A 20928-nucleotide genomic window follows, 5' to 3' on the forward strand; every position below is an offset into this window, starting at 1 on the left:
TCCTTTTCTTCCACAATGCCACAAAATTTGTGGTATCCTTATTCTGTGCACTCCATTTGTCTTCATTGGCCGTCTCTTGTGGGGGCAGAGAAATATTCAGGATGCCATCATGCTACATTGCTTGTATTATTAGGTGTGGGGAGGGGTCAGAGCAAAGAGCAGATGCAAAGCTGCAGGTTTCCTTGGCAGCAACATGATCCCTGTAGCATCTCATTCTTCTCCATTTTCTTGGGTGTTCCTCACCACCACCCTTTGTTCCTTTTGACTTTATATTTTTCCTTGACCATCTGACATGTCCAGCAAATACTGTGCTAGCTCTAAATCACTGTTCTCTGTCTTCATTCGAATCTTTCTGGAGTTTAAAAAGAGCCCTTTCACTCTTTGAAGGTGGCACTGACAGTTTAATGCTTAAAACTGGGATTTTAACATTCCTGCTGACTTCTAGTTTACTTTTGTTCTGAAGCCTGCTTTAGCCTGCTTCCAAAACTTAATTTGTGACCTCTTTGTGTGAACCTGTCTGTCAGGCTTTGGTTATTATTATATATATATATTTTTTTTAAAAAAAGAATGCTGGTTAGAAACTATTAGTTGAGAGTTTCCACCTCTCGTCCGGTGCCACTAGTAGTGTTGTTGATGTCATGTTGTCCCTTTGTGCTGCTCTGGGATTGTACCACAGTCAGGTGAAAACTTGCAATGATTCTACAGATTACCAGATCAGATTTACAAAGCAGACAGAAAGCATGCATCTCCCTTGTTTTTGCCACAGTCTGTCTCAGCTGACAGCAGGGATTGTGGACTGCGTCTCCATGGAAACTGGTCCCTCAGCAGACAAAGAATTGATGACTTCAACTATTGCTTAAACCCTCCATTTGTCAGGAGAGAAGAGACCTTTGAAGTAAGACTGGTGCGTCAGTCCCACATTGGGATATGGGACTCTCTCTCTCTCTCTCTCAAGCATCCTTTGAAAGTTAGCCTTTTTTTAAAAAATCTATGTTATAATAAGATTAATAATACATTATGGATAAAGAATAATGCTACAATCTCAACAAATTTTATATAATATATAGGTTAGCAGAGTAAGATGCTTCAGAGAGGAAAAGAACTCTATATAACAAAATTACTTTCATATGAATGTTGATTCTGGTTGTTTGCAGGAAAGGCAGCTCAATGTTCAAAGATAAACAACAATTGTCGATTCAATGGGGGTGGTGGAAATGGGCCAATCTGCTTCTGTGTCCTTGTAACAGCAGCTCTGACAAAATTGGCTGGTAAAGCTTTTTGTGGCCTGGGGATAAGGATTATTACTGAACCTGCTGATGTCTGCACGTTAAAACTAATGTTACAGGAACAGAGGCCAGGAAAAAGTGTAAAGTGAAGCAAGGGTCCAATTGACATTCAGAACAGGAAGGGCAGAGATGCTGAAACTTTAGCTTTAGGCAAGTTTTATGTTCAATATGGCTCAGTTTTGAATGCAGTGTAGTTGATAAATGCTTGTAAGGGAATAATAATTCACATCTGCTCCCATGTCAGTGGGTTCATCCATGTCTTTAAGTAACACAACACATGCCAGCAATCCTAATATGTGTTATGGGCTTACAACGCACCTACTTGGAAAGGTTGGAAAGGGTTAATACCCAAATGCTGAAGTCCTGTTGCTTTGCATAGTAAATCACACTAGAGAAGGCCCACTGAATCAGTGGGACTTAGTGAGTCAACTCCTGCTTTCAAATGGGCCTACTCTAGCTGTAGCTTACTTTAATAAAGTACGAGCCACAGAGTAGCTCTATATGAACCAGTGGGGCTTATGGGGGAGTTGACTCACCAAATCCCCATGGATTCAGTGGTTCTATTCTAGTGTGACTTGCCAAGCTAAGCAACAAGATTTTAGCCAGAGAAAAGCAATTTGTGAAATTAGTAGGATGCTACTGATGACTCAAAGGTATTAGTCAACCAGGCTGATTGAGGGATTTTTAAAATATCTAGTGAGAGCTTCCTTTGTTCAGTCTCTTGGATGCTTCAGCTTCCCATGAGGAAGTGCTGATCCCAGGGTGGCAAGAGACAAAATGCTCTGAGGAGAAGAAGGACTAAAGTAAGTTAGTTACTTTAGGAATTGTTATTTTTCCTTGGCTGTGCTGAGCTTCCAGAAGACCTACATTCATTCATTCATTCATTCATTCATTCATTCATTCATTCATTCATTCATTCATTCATTCATTCATTCATTCATTCATTCATTTTACCATTTTTGCAATTTTTAAGTTGTGTCCAGGGTCAAGTCTCTGTGATTTTTCTACCATGCATTCACTTGTCGAACATGTTACACTTTTTTTAAAAAATATATGTAATAGAGATTAGTTCTGTCTTAGAAATGATCCATTCTGTTAATTCTGCTGCTTGGGTCACGTGGGAGGAAGGGAAAGCAAGCTCTAGACTTGGACTGCTCTTGGATTTTCCTTGTGTCTTACACTTCTCAGATCCAGAGAAGGAGACGGACCCTCAACAAGTTCCCCGCATCTGTTGCAAAAGAAGGGACTCCATTCATCATTAGTAGATGATGGAAGGAGTGGTGGCTGCAGCTATTGAAATAAATTTGTTTTATACAAATTAGACTCCCATTTCATAGAGCGTGGGCAGAGAAAGAATCTTTACATCTGTCTTGACCACAGTGTAGTGGATTACCAATTCAGTCTAAGAATGTGTCTATGGATATTACAGGGAGACATGCATGGAGATATGGTCCAGTTTTGTAGGATTAATTCCAGATGCTGCAGTCTGAGAATATAGAGAAGGTGCTTGGAGGAACACAACATACTTCTTGTTTGTTCTAGTCCAAGATTTCACATGGTTAGGAGTAAGGATTGACTTACAAGACTTGAGAGATAACTATTTCCTCATTTTTTTTATACCCTGACTACCACGAAAATATGTAATTGTGTGACTGCTCCTTAAAAGAATCCTTGGACTCTGAGGACTGTAACACGGGCAAGTTGCATATGTTCTGTTAGATCGTAGAATAATGAAATTGGAAGGGGCCTATAAGGCTATTGAATCCAACACCTGTTCAATAGAGGGATCCAAACCAAAGTATATCTGTCAGATGGTTGTCTGATTTTGTCCTGAATGTCTCCATTGTTGGAGAGCTCACCACTTCTCAATTAATTCCATTGTGGAACTACTCTAACAATTAAGATCCCCCCCCCCCCCGGATATACAACTGAAATCTAGTTGTCTATAGCTTCAGTCCATTAGTGCATTTAGCACACTCTGGAATGACTAAAAACAAATCCTGCCCCTCCTCTGTATGACAGTCTTTTAATTATATGAAGAATGCTGTCTTATCTCCTCTTCTCAAGTCTAAACAAGCCCAGTTCTTTTAGTCTTTCCTCATAGATACTTTGTTGGCCAGTGACTGTTCACTACAGTCTCTCTTGGATGAGATGGATTGTCTTGACCTATTTCAGTTCTGAATCAGACCTACAGTTGTGTTCAAAATTATTCAACCCCCACTGAAATTGAATGTTTTGGCCATTTTGACATTGATTTTGATCATTCAGTCATCTTGCTTACATTTACATGAAAGAGGCACTTGTAGGTCAGAGAAATATAACCTTAAGTTTATAATGAAATAACCACAAATGTCTTTTCTGTGCTCACATCATTATTAGTTTTTATTCAACCCCCAAGTGACATTCAATCTTAGTACTTAGTACAACATCCTTTTACAGTTATAACAGCTTTTAAACGTGAAGCATAGCTTGACACAAGTGTCTTGCAGCGATCTACGGGTATCTTCGCCCATTCTTCATGGGCAAAAGCCTCCAGTTCAGTCAAATTCTTAGGCTTGCGCACTGCAACTGCTTTCTTTAAGTCCCACCAGAGGTTCTCAATCGGATTTAAGTCTGGTGACTGCGATGGCCACTCCAAAATGTTCCAGCCTTTCCTCTGCAACCATGCTCTAGTGGACTTGGAGGTATGCTTGGGATCATTGTCCTGTTGAAAGGTCCAACGTCTCCCAAGCCTCAGGCGTGTGACGGACTGCATCACATTTTCATCCAATATCTCCTGGTACTGAAGAGAATTCATGGTACCTTGTACACGCTGAAGCTTCCCTGTACCTGCAGAAGCAAAACAGCCCCAAAGCATTATTGACCCTCCGCCATGCTTCACAGTAGGCAAGGTGTTCTTTTCGTCATATGCCTTGTTCTTCCTCCTCCAAACATAGCGTTGATCCATGGGCCCAAACAGTTCTAATTTTGTTTCATCAGTCCACAGAACACTATCCCACAACTTTTGTGGTTTGCCCACATGACTTTTGGCATACTGCAGTCGACTCTTCTTATTCTTGGGAGACAGCAAGGGGGTGCGCCTGCGGGTTCTGGCATGGAGACCTTCATTACGCAGTGTGCGCCTTATTGTCTGAGCTGAAACTTCTATACCCACATCTGACAAATCTTTTTTCAGTTCCTCAGCAGTCACACGGGGACTTTTCACCACTCTACGCTTTAGGTAGCGCACAGCAGTCGAAGTCAGCATCTTCTTTCTTCCACGACCAGGTAGCATTTCAACAGTGCCCTTTGCCTCGAATTTGCGAATGATGCTTCCTATGGTGTCTCTTGGTATGTTTAACTTCTTTGCAATCTTCTTATAGCCATTGCCCTTCCTGTGAAGACAAATCACCTCTTCTCTTGGACCATTCTCTTGACTTCACCATGTTTGTAACCACACCAGTAAATGTCTAGAAGGAGCTAAGTATCACAGTCATTTTAAAGCTGCCTAATTGGTGCTTATTATGCTTGATTGGTGCTCGGTGACATCCACAGGTGTTTTCAATACCTGTTCGAAAACACCTGAATGAACCTCTCTTCTTCAGAGTGGTAGTCTTTAAGGGGTTGAATAATTGTGGCAATGAAGAAACCACAAAAGAAACATTTACTACTGTATTACATAAACAATTGATGTTATTTTAGTTGCATTTGGTTCTTTAAAACGTCCTTGTAGGATTTCATTCTGAATACAATTCCAAATGTACACTATAGTCCCTAAACCCCTTTACAGCATTGGGGGTTGAATAATTTTGAACACAACTTGTAGTTTGATCAGAGAAACTCCTGTGGTCATATTGATGGAGTACCTGTACTGGAAGATACACAGGAGAACGTGACTCCTGGAATTTTCAAGAGCTTTTGATACCACTGGGAGATAGGCATGGTGATATGATAATTCTCCCCCCCCCCCACAACAGTTGTTTCCAGAAATCATTTGTGGAAAACTGTTCCTTGACCCTGTTACATGCCTGCCATGAGATTTCGAAAAGTTTTGTCTTGTGCTCTGTGCTTATATATCCACATGACCCTGCTAATAGGGGTTGCTTGCAGATCTGGGACAATGTGTCACCAGTATACTAGGTTTCCTTTTATTATTTAAGTCAGGTGAAGAAGTGGAAATGTTAAACCAATGCAGGATGATAGCTGATGAATGATAGCTCAGCCCTGACAATATGGCGTTTCTGTGGATATAAGCTTCTCTGAGGTGTTCCAAATGGTTCTGGATGAGATTGTACCTCAGGTTTACAGCCTGGAAGCGTTTCTTGGTCAAGCTCTATCAGTATTGGCTCAAATGTCTTGTACAGTATATATATGGAACATTTTCTACCAGCGTGGACTGATAGCTTACACTGATTAAGCTGCAGCTTAATCTAGCCAGTGCCACAGTTACCCATGGTCTAGTATCTTGTGGTTAGACTACCGTAATACAGTGGTGCCTCACAAGATGAGGTTAATGCGTTCCGCAAAAATCACTGTCAAGCGAAATCGTCGTTAAGCAAAACGGGGTTTTTCATAGAAAAGCATTGAAAACCGGATAATCCGTTGCAATGGAAACGGATTGTCATCGTAAAGCGAAAATCGCCAGAGGAAACATAGTTAAGCGAAACACGTTTCCCAAGCGAAGACAGCCGTCTAATGAAACAGCGACCATTTAAAAACACATTTAGCGAAGCAACCCCGAGCTGTCAAAAACATTGTAAAGCAAAAAACAGGGACCTAAAATTTAATCGTCTTGCAAGGCAAGGTCCCTAACATCGTAAAGTGAAAATCGCCCATAGGAAACATCGTTAAACGGAGTGCAAGATCGCTTCGAAAACCTCATCGTAAAGCAAATTCATCGTTAAACAAAGCAATCGTCTAGCGAGGCACCACTGTATGTGTATTTGAAGCTGCATTTGGTAACTCTTCAGAATCTGCACTTGGTGTAGACTGCAGTTCCTAGAATTCCAGGTGAGATTGCTTGTTAGGAATGTATTCCACTAATTTTAGCTGCTGGTCTGATTGCAAGACTGCCCCCCCACCCCCATTTCTGTAGTTTGCCTTCCCTGAGGAAACTTTCCTGGTGCCTACAACGAAGTTTATTTTTCTTGTTCTCCAAGAACTTAAGGTCATCTTATTTCTAAGAATATGTCTATACTGCTGTGTAATTTGCATTCTGCTGTTTTATTTTGATTCTTATGTGTGTTAATCATTATTATTATTGCTTAAATTGCTTGTATTGTTTTAATATATTGCAAAGGATCCTGGAATCATAAAGTGGAGGTTAATACACAAATTCCTCATGTGAATAAATAAAATGTTTATTCGGAATAAATACAAGGCTCACACTAGATCAGATAGAGCACTCCTTTTTTAAATGAATACATCTGTCCTTTTCTGAAATGGTGCTGAAAGTGTAATTTTTGTATCAACAATGGTAAATAGATGAGGGGAATTGAACTATCCTATCTTCCTTGAAGCCTTTCCACCCCACTGTCCTGTATTCTAGGTGCTTTTTGTGTCGGCTCAATTTGCTTTTAGAAAAATGGTTTGGGCAGCTGAGGTGGGAAAGGAGTTGAGTTCCTCTCACTAGCATACTCCTTTTGCTTTTTTAATGAGGCCTGACTGCCCCTCCAACACACTTCCACATAGGGACAAGGCATAAGTACACACTGATGTTTGTCATAAAATTTGATATCACGGGCAATTAGAAATCAATGTGCTTGACTCCAGTGCGACATTGCTTTCCCTTAACTTCATCCTGTATATCCCCCCCCCCCCGGCCGCCCTGGTTTATCCACAAGTAATGCTTGTGTTTCTGCACATTAGGGTGTGGAGTGGCACTGTGATGACGCTACTGTAAAAGCCTGTTACAGTAAAGGCAAATCAGAGGTGAGTTGGTGTTTCAGTACTCGTTTCCTAGAACTGAATGGGAAAAAAGAAAGAAAGATCTAACTGCTCATTCCTGTATATGTTTTCTTGGAAGTAAGTCCCACAGACTAAGGCTGGAGCCTGTCAGTGCATGTAGGATTACAGTTCTCAGCTAACTGATTCAAGCAAGGCTGTAATTAAGTTGGAATGATTTATTTGAAGTGGAGGAGCAAAATTTTACACTCTGTTCCTGTTGTGTGCTTAAAGGTCTACTGAATCCCATGTGTGGGCTAAATGCCATGTACAGTGGTGCCCCGCATAGCGCCGTTAATCCGTTCCAGGATTAACGTCGCTATCTGAATTCGTCGCTATGCGGGGGGGAAACCCATAGGAACGTATTAAACTCTGTTTAATGCATTCCTATTGGGGAAAAACTCACCGGTAAGCGAAGATTCCCCCATCCGGCTGCCATTTTCATTGCCCGATAAGCGAGGGCAGGGCACAAAAATGCTGTGGGCAGCCATTTTCTGCACCCGGCGGCCATTTCGGAATCGCCGATCAGCTGTTTCCTAAACATCGCAATGCGAAGATCGGTAAGCAAAACGCTTACCGATCATCGCAATGCGATGTTTAGCCTATCTAAACATTGCAATGCGATCGCATTAGCGATCACAAAAACCGCGTCGCTATGGGGATTCGTCGTTAAACGGTGCGCTCGTTAAGCAAGGCACCACTGTATTGATTTTGATATAGGTAAATTTGATATAGTTTGAGCCTATACAGTGCAATATTGCATTCAGTGCACAGAGACTAGGCAGATTTAGGAGTGGGACCCTCCCATGCAAGTGGGTAAGTTTAAAGCTCCATCTCAGTTGCTCTACTGTAGTGAGCTCACACAGGAAGAGAAAGCGTGACATTCTTATGTGGAACAGTTGGTATATCCTGGTGGAAATCTAGTAATACGTTCTTTTTGTAGCTTGTATTAGCTATGCAGTGAGTGCTTTCATATTCAAGCATGCATTAGTACGTAGATGGGATGATGTAGAAGACTTTGTCAAAAGGATTGATGGATTTCTGTGCCACTTTTATGAATTAATTTTAAATGTAATCTGATTGCTTTCCCTAGCAGTTACACTTAGAGATGGTTTATCCAAATTTTTCATGTACAGTCACACTCTGCAGGATAACACTAATGAATAGGTCAGGTTTTGCTTTGCATATATTGTGTATAAAATGTTGATAATCCTATTTTCTTTCTCTTTCTATGAAAGGAGGAGTGCCAAAATTATATTCGTGTTCTCCTTATTGGTGGAGACCGGCTCTTTGCCTGTGGAACTAATGCATTTACACCCATTTGTACTAATCGAACGGTAAGAATATGAGCAAATCCACACTATAAACATAAAGCTGTTATGATATAATTTCTTCCTTCTATGGACCTGCAGGTATTGTAATGCTGTGAAGCAAATGTGGTACCTGATTATGAAGAAAAGGATTTTTTCCCCTCTGATGACGAAACTCCCTCCACTGGGAGATCCATTTGGAGCCAGGAAGAGGGTCTGCTGAAATTGCTAAAAAGATTACCAAACTGCAGTTCCAAGGTTGATTTGTGTTGAGTCTGGAGAATCAAATTGGTAGAAATTCATAGTGCACTTAGAACCTAGGCTAAGTTAATGAATAAATGTTACTGTTGCCAACTAGAAGAAAAACAAAACTGCGAAGATCACTAGATCATAGAGAAAGCTTGCTTTAATGTTAGCAGTAAAATGAATCAATCCATCCAATTTTGTTTCTAGTTTTACTAATTCCTCTTTCAGTGCATGTGATAGATTATAGCTTCTCCTCTAACTTGCTCATGACCTGACTGGCAAAAACCTGGGATATGGAAAAGTCTTGTACTGTATACGTTTTGTAAAGGGAGGCTTGAGAACCTTTGTTCTTCCAGGGTGGAGAGTTCTGGGCCTTGGCAAGAGGAAACATTTACATCAAAGCAATGTAAAATATCATTTTAAAATACTGATGAAAGAAAGATCGAAATAAATTGAATGTCTCTTTTTTTAAATTCAAACATACTTTAAGAAAGCACACATATGTTTTGGCTGAGATCAAATTAAAACACTTTTCCTTGTAACTAAATGAAACTTTGATACAACCTAGGAGGACAATCTAAACCTCTTGATCGTGGGCTAAATCCAGCTGTCAGTTTAAGTTAGATCAGTTGAATCAATGTGATTTACATACATATTGATTTAACAAGACCCATTTTTTTCTGTGGGTCTATCCTAGCTGGGACTAACAATTGGATTTAGGCTATGAAAGCTGTGCATATAGTGCAGGGTTACATCTGTTCAGAGACAAGAGAAAATTTTATTTAGTTCCCTCAGTCTTAAATGAGATTATGTGATTGATCTAATAAAGATGTACGGGATTATATTATAATGTAAGTGTCCAGAACTTTCTATAAACAAGACAAGTAGATGCTTGGGAAAGTAATATTTTTCAGTGTTTTGAAAAGCAGATGTCAACTCTAGAATATTATTGATTCATAAATATTCTTATTCCAAGAATGAACATGGTGTATTGCCCAAGTAATTGACATAAGTGAAAAAAAAGTATCCCCTTTCAGATATCCTTTTTTTTCTGCAGCTGGAATAAATTTAGAGCTTGGATCCAGTCAGAAACCGGTATTAATATAGATTCCAATTGAGTCAATTTAAAAGGGTTAAAAGTATAGACATTTTAAAATTTTACATATATCATAAGAAAGGATACACAGATCATAATCACAAAAGAAATATGAAAATAAAGAAGTGATAGAAAGATTGTGTATGTTGCAATTTTCATCTAAAAACTAAAGCAAATGCTTTTAAAGAAAAAAATAATAAAACTCAGATTTCTTTAAAAAGTTTTATTCTTGTCCGCTACTTTGATCCTCATGAGCTAGTTTATCATCTTCATTCCCAGAGTTTCTCTGGTTCACTCCACTGTCTTCTGTAGTTCTTCATATCCATGATAACTTTGCTTTCTCTTAAAACCTGGCCATCTCGTTTGTTTCCAAGTGTGCAAATTGTCACAGTTCCCTCCATACTCCTCCCTTCCTTATTGTCCCTCCCTTCTTCTCCTGTACACATGCCTCAGATTATGGTGGATGCTCAGTTGGATTATTGGAACAAGAAGTTGGATGAATAACAAGAGCATGGCTAAAGTAGAACATGGTGGCACTGTGTTCTTAGCCATTAGAGCACTGATGTTTGTAGTGCTTTCACAGGCTGCAGAAGTTCCAGATATTGCTTTCTGCAGACCTGTTTGTAATTAATTGGGGTGAACCAATTTGACTACCCCTCGTTTCATCCCTTATGTTCCTTTGGATCACTTGTGATCAACACATGAAAAGACAGATTTACTTCTTTCATTCATCTTCGGATCAGAGTGTTTGATCAAACTGCTCTCTTCATTTGTGTGTGTACAATTGCCATTTTTGTGTCTGTAAACCATACCATACCATCTTCTTGTTCTACCTGACTGTTAAACACTGTTTGATCACTGGGAAATGGAGTGTTTGACAGCTTGGAAGTGTGCTCTACCGATGTAAGTCAAGATTTGTTTTGTTTTGTACATGATAACACAATGGCACATCCATAACCACTATAGTACAGGTTTCTAGCAGGTGCTGTTTCCTCATGCAAGTTGTTGCCCTCCTGTTGTTTGCATGTTGTAGCCCTGACTTCAAGGAAACAGGGAAACCTGGCAGCACAACACCATAGCACTCTGTGGGTGTATTTGTCCATACAGGGCTACCCAAAGGGGGGATACCCCAGACAAAGAGAGGGTGTTGTGTATCACCTCAGGAGACTGTCTGATATAATGCACTCCTCTGGCTTGCTAGTGGGGCTGCTTAGTAAACCTACAAAATTTCATTTCCTTCACACAACCACTTTGAACAATTCTACAGCATCCTTCTTTTTCTGTGGAAAATGTTGAATGAATGCCAATTATTTCTGGTAGAACACACTATGGAGCATTCAAGTACAAAACATGAATGCTCAGAGCGCAAAAATGGGTATGTTATGGTTTACAGATAACAACTTCATTTATTGTCCGGTATGAGGTTGGAGGAGATTTTTGCCACAGCCACTGGAAATTGAAATGCAAAGATTTGGTTAGGATGTGGAAAAGATGCAGCAAAAGATGGAAATGCCTAGATTGATGTTGTTGTATTATACATTTAAAAACAACAACAGTAATGACATGCCCTCCTATGTAAAACAGCACAGCGTGTGCATGTGCATGAGGGGGTACTCAAGACATCTTGATGTGATTTTCTATGTCAGCTTTTTACAGATGTGGAAAAACTGTGAGAACAATGGAAAATAATGAGAAATAAACAGATGAGCTGTGTATTCTTTGGATGGCTGAAAGCAATTCAATAAGACTGTAAGATACACAGCAGTGGAGAGTGCCATAACTACTGCCTGAATTCCCCCAATAATTACACTTCGTATTCATTTGATCAAGTTAGCCACAACTCGTTTAAGCCCCATTGAGTTCAGTAGGTCTGTTATTAAGTGTGATTAAGTATTTTGTCTCTAGAACTTTGGAACTAAAATAACAGAACAGTATTGATTCTCCGAATACTTGTTTAATGAAAGGCTCTGCCCTGCCTGAAACAGAATTTTCACAATAGACTAGAAACACAGAGAAGCATAGCTTAGCCCCGCTTAGTACTAATATTCAATCCCAAAGACAGGGAAATGATCTCCAGAACAGAAAGAATTTGATGTTCAGAACCGTAGTCAAGACATTGGTAAACATGTAACATCAAGGCTGCAGGCAAAGCCCACTACAGTAGGACCACTGTATCCACGAGGGGTCATTTCCACTATCTACTTTGGATGACTTAAACTGTGGATATGAGGGAACCCAATATACAACAGAAAAGGGGACAGGACAAAGGCCACAAAGAGGCACTGTTGTATATCGTATCTAAGGCTGTAGTAAACTGCAGATACCGATATCCTATTTTTAGGATAAGTGCTGTGTAATGTAGGCAGGAAAATATATTTCTGCTAGATATGAAATGTATGGCTCTCTTTAAGGTTTGTGACTGACAATAAAAACAAAAGAGCTCCAGTAATTCATGGCAAAATCTGGAGTGTACTTTCATGCTTTTGGACTGCAATTCCTAGAATTCTATAGAATTGTGCCCTACAAATTGAAATCTCTGTCCTAGATCTATACTTTTTTTCACATCTATACCACGTAGCTTTGTTCTTGTTATGTGTGGTCAAGTTGCTTCTGATTTATTGTGACCTTATGAATTAATGACTTTCGAAGGTCCTGTTGTAATGTGCCCAAAGTATGGTAGCCTCCGTTTAGTTGTACAGTATTTGCTTCTAGATAAAGTTAAAGCTTGATTTAATCTGATTTAAAATGAGAAGCCTCATGGTGCAGTGGTTAAACTGCAATACTGCAGTCAAGACTCTGTTCAAAACCTGAGTTTATTCTCAATGAGTTCAGGTAGCCAGCTGAAGGCTGGCTCAGCCTTCTATCCTACCAAGGTCAGTAAACTGAGTACCTAGCTTGCTAGGCGGTGTGTAGCCTGCATAATTAAATTGTTAACCCCCCAGAGAGTGCTTTTAAGTGCTGTGGGGGTCACATACTTGCTTTAACCAAGCCGTACAAATTTGTCTTTTCAATAGAGTATCAATAACAGTGTTCCCCAATACCACTTTTCAAATGAATCCATTTATTTTTGTCAGCTTTTTTTTTCACTGTCCAGCTCTCCTATCTGTACATAACAATCAGGCATACAGTAATATGATTGATCTTGGTCATGGTCCTTTCAGATCTCTGTCTTCGGATTTCTTGGCAGCAGTCTTCATTTGAATGGGTGATGGAACTAAGATATAGGAAGACTTTTAACTATTTCAATTTTTTCTTTGTCAACATTAAAGTTATGTAATTCTTTAGTAGTTGTGATTTTGGTCTTCTTAATGTTCAACAGTTATCCAGTTTTGGCACTTTCATTCTTTGCCGTTCCACAGTAGTCATTTCAAACCATCATTGTATTCTCTTCATAGTATGGTATAATTTGTATATCTCAATTTACTGCTGCTTCTTGTACAGATATTTGTTCCTTCTTCATCTGAAGCTAATCCAGCTTTTCATGTGATAATGTTCTGCATATACAAAACACACCTTTGTCTGACACGTTTGCCTGTTGGAAACTATTCTGTTTCTCCATGTTCTGTCCTAATAGTCGCTTCTTTTCCAGAGTGTAAGTTATGCATCAGGACAATCAAATGTTGTGACACACCTATTTCCTTTAGAACAATCCATAGCTTTTAATGATACACACAGTTAAAAGGCTTTGTGTAATCTATATACAGTACTGATTTTCTTCTGATGTTCCTTTATATGCTCAATCAACCAAAGTGTATTTGCAATATTTCTTGTGCATTTTCTGATTCCAGCTTGAACATTAAGCATTCCTCCCTTTATACATGGTAAAAAAAAAAATCTTTGATGCAAAATCTTATATCTCACTTTGCTTCCATGGTAAATTAATGCAGTGGTCCTACTATGCTCTTTTGCCTTGTGTTTTTGAACCATGCAGCCAGAAAGGAAATCTTTGAAAAACATGAAAATCCTATGATGACAGAGCTATAACTAGAAAACTTCAGTGCTATAACCAGAGATGGGGAAAGGTTCCTTTGGGGCTTTTCTTCCCATAATACTCTAGCCTTTGTGCCCAGTGCCCTTGATGGTTGTGGGTACATGAATTAACTTTTCAAAGATCTGGCTATATCTATTGTGAGATTCAGGTCCTGATTCTGCACGTAACACTGTCTTTTGATTTATTTTTATGTCACGAAATGCTAGTTGTGTTGACTGATTTCACCTGCTTCTCTTCTTGTTCTGGTGTAGCTAAGTAACCTGGAAGAGGTACATGATCAGATAAGTGGCATGGCCCGTTGTCCATATAGTCCACAGCACAACTCCACAGCTCTCCTAGCAAGTACTGGTGAGCTATATGCAGCGACAGTCATGGACTTTCCAGGGAGGGATCCGGCCATTTATCGCAGCTTGGGTGTTCTTCCTCCTCTCCGGACTGCACAGTACAACTCTAAGTGGCTCAATGGTGAGTGCAGAGAAGATGCATGAGGGAAATGTTCTTTGGAAAGAGCTCATTTGCTTCATTATAATGGAATGAAGTTTATGCACTCATAATTTTCCCTGCTTCTGAAGGTTCATCCCCATTTGGGAGGTAGGGATGAGGTATTTCATTCCTTAGTGCTGAAGGTTTAGAGTTGGCAGTTTTGTGGTGGAGTTGCATTGGCAGTGAGAGAGAAGATGGAGAGGTACAAAGAGGAAAAGAGATAAAGAGGTGAGGATAGGGCCACAATTCAGGGGCAGGGTATTCTTTGCCTGTAGAATCTCCCAGGTTCAAGGCCACCTGATTGGAATATACAGTATCTATATCTGAAGATCTAAAGTAACCTGAAAAAGTCATTTTCTTCTAATTTCCTTGTTTGACAATGTATTTCAGAGCCAAATTTTGTGTCTTCCTATGACATTGGAAACTTCATCTATTTCTTCTTCCGAGAGAATGCGGTGGAACATGACTGTGGGAAAATAGTATTTTCTCGGGCTGCTCGAGTTTGTAAGAATGACATTGGAGGCAGGTTTTTGCTAGAAGACACCTGGACCACCTTCATGAAAGCTCGTTTGAACTGTTCCCTCCCTGGCGAAATTCCATTTTACTACAATGAATTACAGAGTACGTTCTTCCTGCCAGAACTGGACTTAATCTACGGGATCTTTACCACTAATGTGTATGTAGTTTATGCAGTATTTTTATCTCTAGAATATACAGAATAAAACCGAGGAAGCATTTGGGGCCCTGCTTACTTCCTAGGAAGTATACCGTATTTTTCGCACCATAAGACGCACTTTCCCCCCACAAAACAGGGGGGTGGAAAGTCTGTGAGTCTTATGGAGCGAAGAAAACATTATATTTTCCTGTTTCCTTCTCCTAAAAAATTGGGATTATGGAAAGGTGTGTCTTATGGAGTGAAAAATATGGTATATTACAGAACAGGAGGCTATCCTGAAAATAGGACTGAAACTCAAAAAGTTCTGAAATATGGGCTGTTGAGAGAACTTAATAGGGCATGTTCAAGTGCACTTGCTCATTATTTTTAACAAGGCAATAAACCAGACACACACAAAAAAAATTACATTTCCAAACCAGAAAAGCTTTCACTACTGGAGTTTTTAATTTAACAGAAGATTGCAGTGACTGGTAGGGAATGGAACACATTTCCTCATTAGACTAAGTATATTCTCTACTTTCTGCTCCAGTAAAGTGACTGATAACAATTCCATTAATAATATTACATTAACAATTGTACTTTTAAATACAGAACAAACTGTATTTAATTGTATTTAGCCATAGACCATCCCAATAAAATACTGTACAATAAAACTTGAAGAAAAATAAGGACCATGAAAAAAAGAACAGTAATGAAGGGTTCAGTCTTAGACAAAGCTCTAAAAGAATTCCAATAGGGTTTCAATAATAAAAGCACATTGCAGGCTGAAAGAAAATAGGCAAAGAATTAAAATTTAAAATGAGGCTTAGAGTGGCACTGGACATATTGCCTTCCCAAAAACTGGCATAATTTCGTAGATGCTACAGCCAACTGTGTAGCTGTTTAAGTGACAAAAGGCTGCTCATCTTGCAGGACTTACCTTAGGCCACACAGGGCTACCTCTTCTCCTACGGTAAAGCACAGTGGCGGGAATCAAATGTCCAACTTCTGGCTCCAGTCACCCAACTCACTGAGTGATCCAGCCAGCAATTATTAGGTTACATGTTAGTACTCATCATAATAACTCTAGAAGCTGTTCCCAGAAGAAGGATTTTTTAATAGGATTCTTATGTCTTTTGTTTCTCTGTTTAGTTGTTATTGTTGTTTTAATTAGCTACCTATAGGGACAAACTAAAAATGTGTTTATTAAATATGTTTGATTTAGGCATTGTATAATTGGCTTATCAATAGCACATCACAGGAAGAAGAAGAATAAAAGTAACCCTGAAGAAGCAGTCTAGTCCTGTCGACATAGCCTTGCCATTTTTTCTAATGGGCAAATTGATAAATAAAATAAGCACGTAGAAAGCTAGGTATTATATAAAGGGCAGAAATAAAGATGACCTTCTAATACATTTATAAGTGAAGCAGTACTGACCCTTTAAACTGCCTAGGTAGAATATTAGTAAACGGAAGCTGCTCTGAAATCCTAGAAGGGTTTTATAAACCCACAGGAACGATGTCTTTATTTCTCAGTTTTTCACAGCATGTACTTATAGCTGCTTGCTTGCTCATTTATTTATTTATTATTCAATAAAAGTGTTGTTTATTGCTTCTCAGGACAAGGGCCCCCAAAGCAAAGCCCAACCATAAAAAGATTTTAAAAACACATTCTTTAAAAATAGATAAAAACAGCTTTTAAAGTCAGTGTTCTTTAAGAGCAGATTACATCAAACCAAAGTTATCTCTCCCCTGGTTGGTAGAAGAAGTCCATAAGAACATAACATAAGAGCCCTGCTGGATGCCAAGGGCCCACCTAGTCCAGCTTCCTGTATCTCAAAATGGCCCCACCAGATGCCTCTGGGAGCAAACGGGACAACTAGATACCTGCCTCCTGATACCCCTCCCCTGCATCTGGCATTTGGAGGTACCTTCTTTTTAAGCCTGGAGAGTATACATCCCCATCATGGCTTGTAACCTGCAAATCCCCAGCATGTGGATGTTTTGAACACACAACAAACAGGACTCAGATGACAAGAAGGCATCTCTACAAGAAGAAAGGACTCCCTGATATATGCAAGAAAACTACGTTTTGGGACCACCAAGTGACTGGTTCTAACAAATGAGAAGGGTTCTTGATTTTAGAAGTTAATGCACAGGTACTAGACCTGACTGAGTCAGGGGAGACAGTGAGGCCTTCATTCCCATCAAGGGAGATTGGAGTGGGCACCAGTGAAGCGTAAATACAGAAAATAATATGTGAGCTGTACCCCCTTATCCCTAGAAAGAAGTTCAATCAAGTCCCAAAATGGCTCCAAACTGATGTTCCAGATTGATTCTATACATGCTCAACACATATATTAGCATAATGTATAAATTAGCTTCTTTTTCCTAAAGAATACATTAAACGGTAATAGCCAACATTCTTTTGCGCAACTTATACTGGCAATAAGAGAAATTATGTTGCTTCAGTGACAGATCACACTAATTTTTAAAGAGTGCCTGCTTAAATTCTGGGTTGCCCGCAAAGCTATCTAATTCACATGTAATGAAAAATCATGTGAATAATTGTAGCAGGGACTCTTAATTAGTGGTGATCCACCACTGTGGCATCATCATTTCCCTTATGCCAGTGTAAGTTATGCTAGAGGATTTTGGCCATCATCAAGACCACTGTGACGTTCCACCCAGTGTTCCCTGTTTGTTTCCCCCAAACACAGGTTCACTCTCTGGATACGTTTACTCTTTCTTCTGCTACCACCAGTGGCTCTCTCATCCACACTGCACCATATATGCATCAGACACGTCCTGCCAATATAACTTGTTTATTTATCTTTTGGTTTTTAAATCACAGATGTTCTTTTATTATTGTTTAGGATCACTCATTAAATTTATTGTACTATTTGATTAAACGTTTGCTTATTCAGGTGTTGTATTTACTTATTCACATTAACCAACTCAATCATATTCTCTGACTATCTATTTAGCTTTATTATTCCCTTTATCTCCTTCTCATCCTTTCTAACTCTCCAACTTTCCAATTCTCTCTTCTTAACTGCCTCCAATTCTCCTCTCTAACTGCCTCCCTCGGTCCAACTGTCTCCTTGACTCCACCTCTCCTGTCTTCTCATAGGCCCTTGCACTTGAGCTTCAGCTATGATAGACAGGAGTGACGTGGGCATTTTGCCACAACTATATCTTCCCCTGAAGGGTGGGGCCTGTGGATAACCAGGCTGCCCAGTGCACTGATGGTGCTAAACTATTATTTGTTTTACTTGAAAAGCACACATGCTTAATAGCCAAGAAATACAGAGTTGCTCTTTTGTGGCCTTGAACTCAGGGGAGCCTAGGCAATTTGTGAATTACTTTTGTAACTGATTAAGTTCCTACCAGTTACGTATATGCCAGGGCAATTACTGTAGGAAAAGTGGTAAAAGAGAGGAGTGCTCAGCCCTCTCTGGATTCAGAATTGTTTCTTATGAACTACGATATCTGATTGTCTTCTCCCATGCTCCCCATTCCCCCCAATGATGATTAGCAAACCTTGGGGATGGTCCAAAATGTGTGTTTGGAAGGGGCAATGCTATGGAAGTACAGCAAGAAGAGCAACTACATGTAAACAGGCAGTGCGGAGCAGAAACTGGAGCAAGATCAAAAAAGGCTAGGTTGGTCTGTTTCCTTCCCATCTGCTCTGTTCCTTTCACAATGACCAAATGTAATCTAATATTTTCCATATTATCAACAGCTAGTATGTGGAGTGACTCAAAGTGTCACTCAGGAAGTCCTTAATCTCACCTCAGCTGCAAACTCCCTAGACTGCAAACTCCCTAGACTGCAAACTCCCTAGGCTGCAAACTCCCTTAGGCAAGACATTACTATCTCAGCCTCTTCTGCAGTGCGAAATCACAGTGACCATAACAGGGTTGTTGTCAGTATTAACAGCAGGACACAGTGTGAAGTGTTTCCAGCACTCAAAATAACTACATAAACGTAACTTTATTACCTCAGTGGTCTTCAGCTTGTTGATTTAATTATGAACTGTTTTGAAAATAAAAAGCTTAATTCCAAAATGGGTGTAATTCACAGAGCTTGAAAGTAGCTAGGAATGTATGTCATCCCTTGCTGAGGTACAATGATAATGTTTAATTCCTTTTTACAAAATGATGGTACAACTAAATTACATTAAAATTGTGCCTCAGCACAGGATGATGTCACTTTTTCTGAGGCAGAACTATAACATTTTACTTATTTTGGTAGTCATGGGATGTGTTGCCTTAATCAATGGTGGAGGAGAAATGTCATGAGGTTTGAAGGCAGGCTTGTGCTGTGCCTTGTGCTGTTGCATCATGTACTGCTATGGGTGTTGAAGCCATGATGAGGTAGATTGTGGGACAGGAGGACAGAATTTTGAACCATAGGACAACAGCTTGTAGCATTCAGATTGGCTTTACAGTAGCTAAAATTACTTTTAAAGCATTGTAACAATAACGGTAACTTGGGTTACGCTTGGAATATAACTGTAACTCATTAATTTTTTAAAATAATTTTTGAAGCTTCAGAATGCAAGACCTCCATCTGAATACTTCCATTCACCACAAAATGGTAGCATAGTGCTGATGCTGCAGTTTTGATCTGTTCTGCAAAAATCTAATCTAACACATGTGGCAAGTGTTTTTACCCATTCGATGGCAAGTTTAAGGAAAATGTATACTTTAAGACTGCTTAAAATATTGCTTTACTTCATCTTCTGTTTGTTTGTTTGTCCCTGGTATATGTGTTTTTTTTAAAGGAACAGCATAGCAGTTTCAGCTGTTTGTGTATTCAACATGACAGCAATAACGCAAGTCTTCAACGGACCATTCAAGTACCAGGAGAATTCTCGGTCTGCCTGGCTGCCTTATCCCAACCCAAACCCTAATTTCCAGGTATTTAAAGGAAAATGGATGTAAAACTGAAATCATGTTTTTTAGAAAGCTGATAGTATGATGGGCACATATAGTAGCTTCCCCCTCCCCCAGCCTATGTTAAAGTTTTTTCCCCTAATAATCAGGATGGGATGAACAATCTTTGCCACAGAGGGTTGGGAACAAGACTTCAAACATTGGCCTGAGAGATAGTATGTCCCCAGAAACTGAGTAGTGGGCATGTCGCTTAGTCATGGATAAAATTCTGGAAAATGTAGGCCCAAGCAAAGGGACCATGAAAAATTGAACACAACAAATAACTGAGCCACAATCCTTGATCCAACCAAGTGCATGTCTTTGGAGAGTTGCAGCGATGCAGGTCTTCAGGGGTTTCTTTGAGGAGACAAATATTCATATGGGGTCATTGTCTATATCGGCTCTGAGAAACCTCTAATTAGTAACCATGTTGTGCTAACTGCACTAGGACATCATTGGATATGGGTCATTGTTCTCACAAATGTGGCTTGAGAGACTCTCCTACATGGGACCTTAAGTCTCTAGAGAGGCCTCATTCCAAGCCTTTTCATCTGAGGGCTGATCACTCTGCTCTGTCTCTGTATTGGGAGTGACTGGGTTTTTCATGCCTCTTTAAGAGGACAACCTCCAGATGTGCCTGTCCTCTGAGGTCACTGAAGATAGCTGTATGTAAGTTGCTGTGTAAAAGCAGGCCAAAGGCAGTGAATCACACACAGCAGATGACCTTCTCTGAGCATTAGTCATTTTGTCACACCTTGGGCATCATGGACGGCAATCTATGAGAAAGGACCAGAATATTTAAACTTGTTGGTTGCATTGTTTCTATTTGCATTGCTTTAATATTCTTTAAAAATATGTTGCCCATTAACACTGTTGGTTCTCTTTACTCCCATACCCTAAAACTAAATATTTTCGTATGTAAGAGTAAGACATGCATGTAGTTTTAAGTAGGACAATTCTCTCAGGAGTTTTGAAAAGGTTAGAATAAATTCACTAGAA

General features: G+C 39.6%; 1 protein-coding gene across 3 annotated transcripts in view; it reads left to right on the plus strand.

Annotated features, from left to right (window-relative positions):
- The window catches only part of SEMA5A (semaphorin 5A), a 195819-nt gene that overhangs the window by 110759 nt on the left and 64132 nt on the right, over window positions 1–20928 (plus strand). For all 3 annotated transcript variants that reach the window (XM_020812770.3, XM_078392566.1, XM_020812772.3), the window contains 5 exons: window positions 7134–7196; window positions 8447–8545; window positions 14103–14316; window positions 14725–15010; window positions 19779–19914. In XM_020812770.3, coding sequence (XP_020668429.3) covers window positions 7134–7196; window positions 8447–8545; window positions 14103–14316; window positions 14725–15010; window positions 19779–19914 — 798 coding nt within the window. The remainder of the gene's footprint in view (window positions 1–7133; window positions 7197–8446; window positions 8546–14102; window positions 14317–14724; window positions 15011–19778; window positions 19915–20928) is intronic.

The sequence above is a fragment of the Pogona vitticeps genome, chromosome 4, assembly GCF_051106095.1.
Source record: "Pogona vitticeps strain Pit_001003342236 chromosome 4, PviZW2.1, whole genome shotgun sequence".
In the NCBI taxonomy this organism is placed as follows: domain Eukaryota; kingdom Metazoa; phylum Chordata; class Lepidosauria; order Squamata; family Agamidae; genus Pogona; species Pogona vitticeps.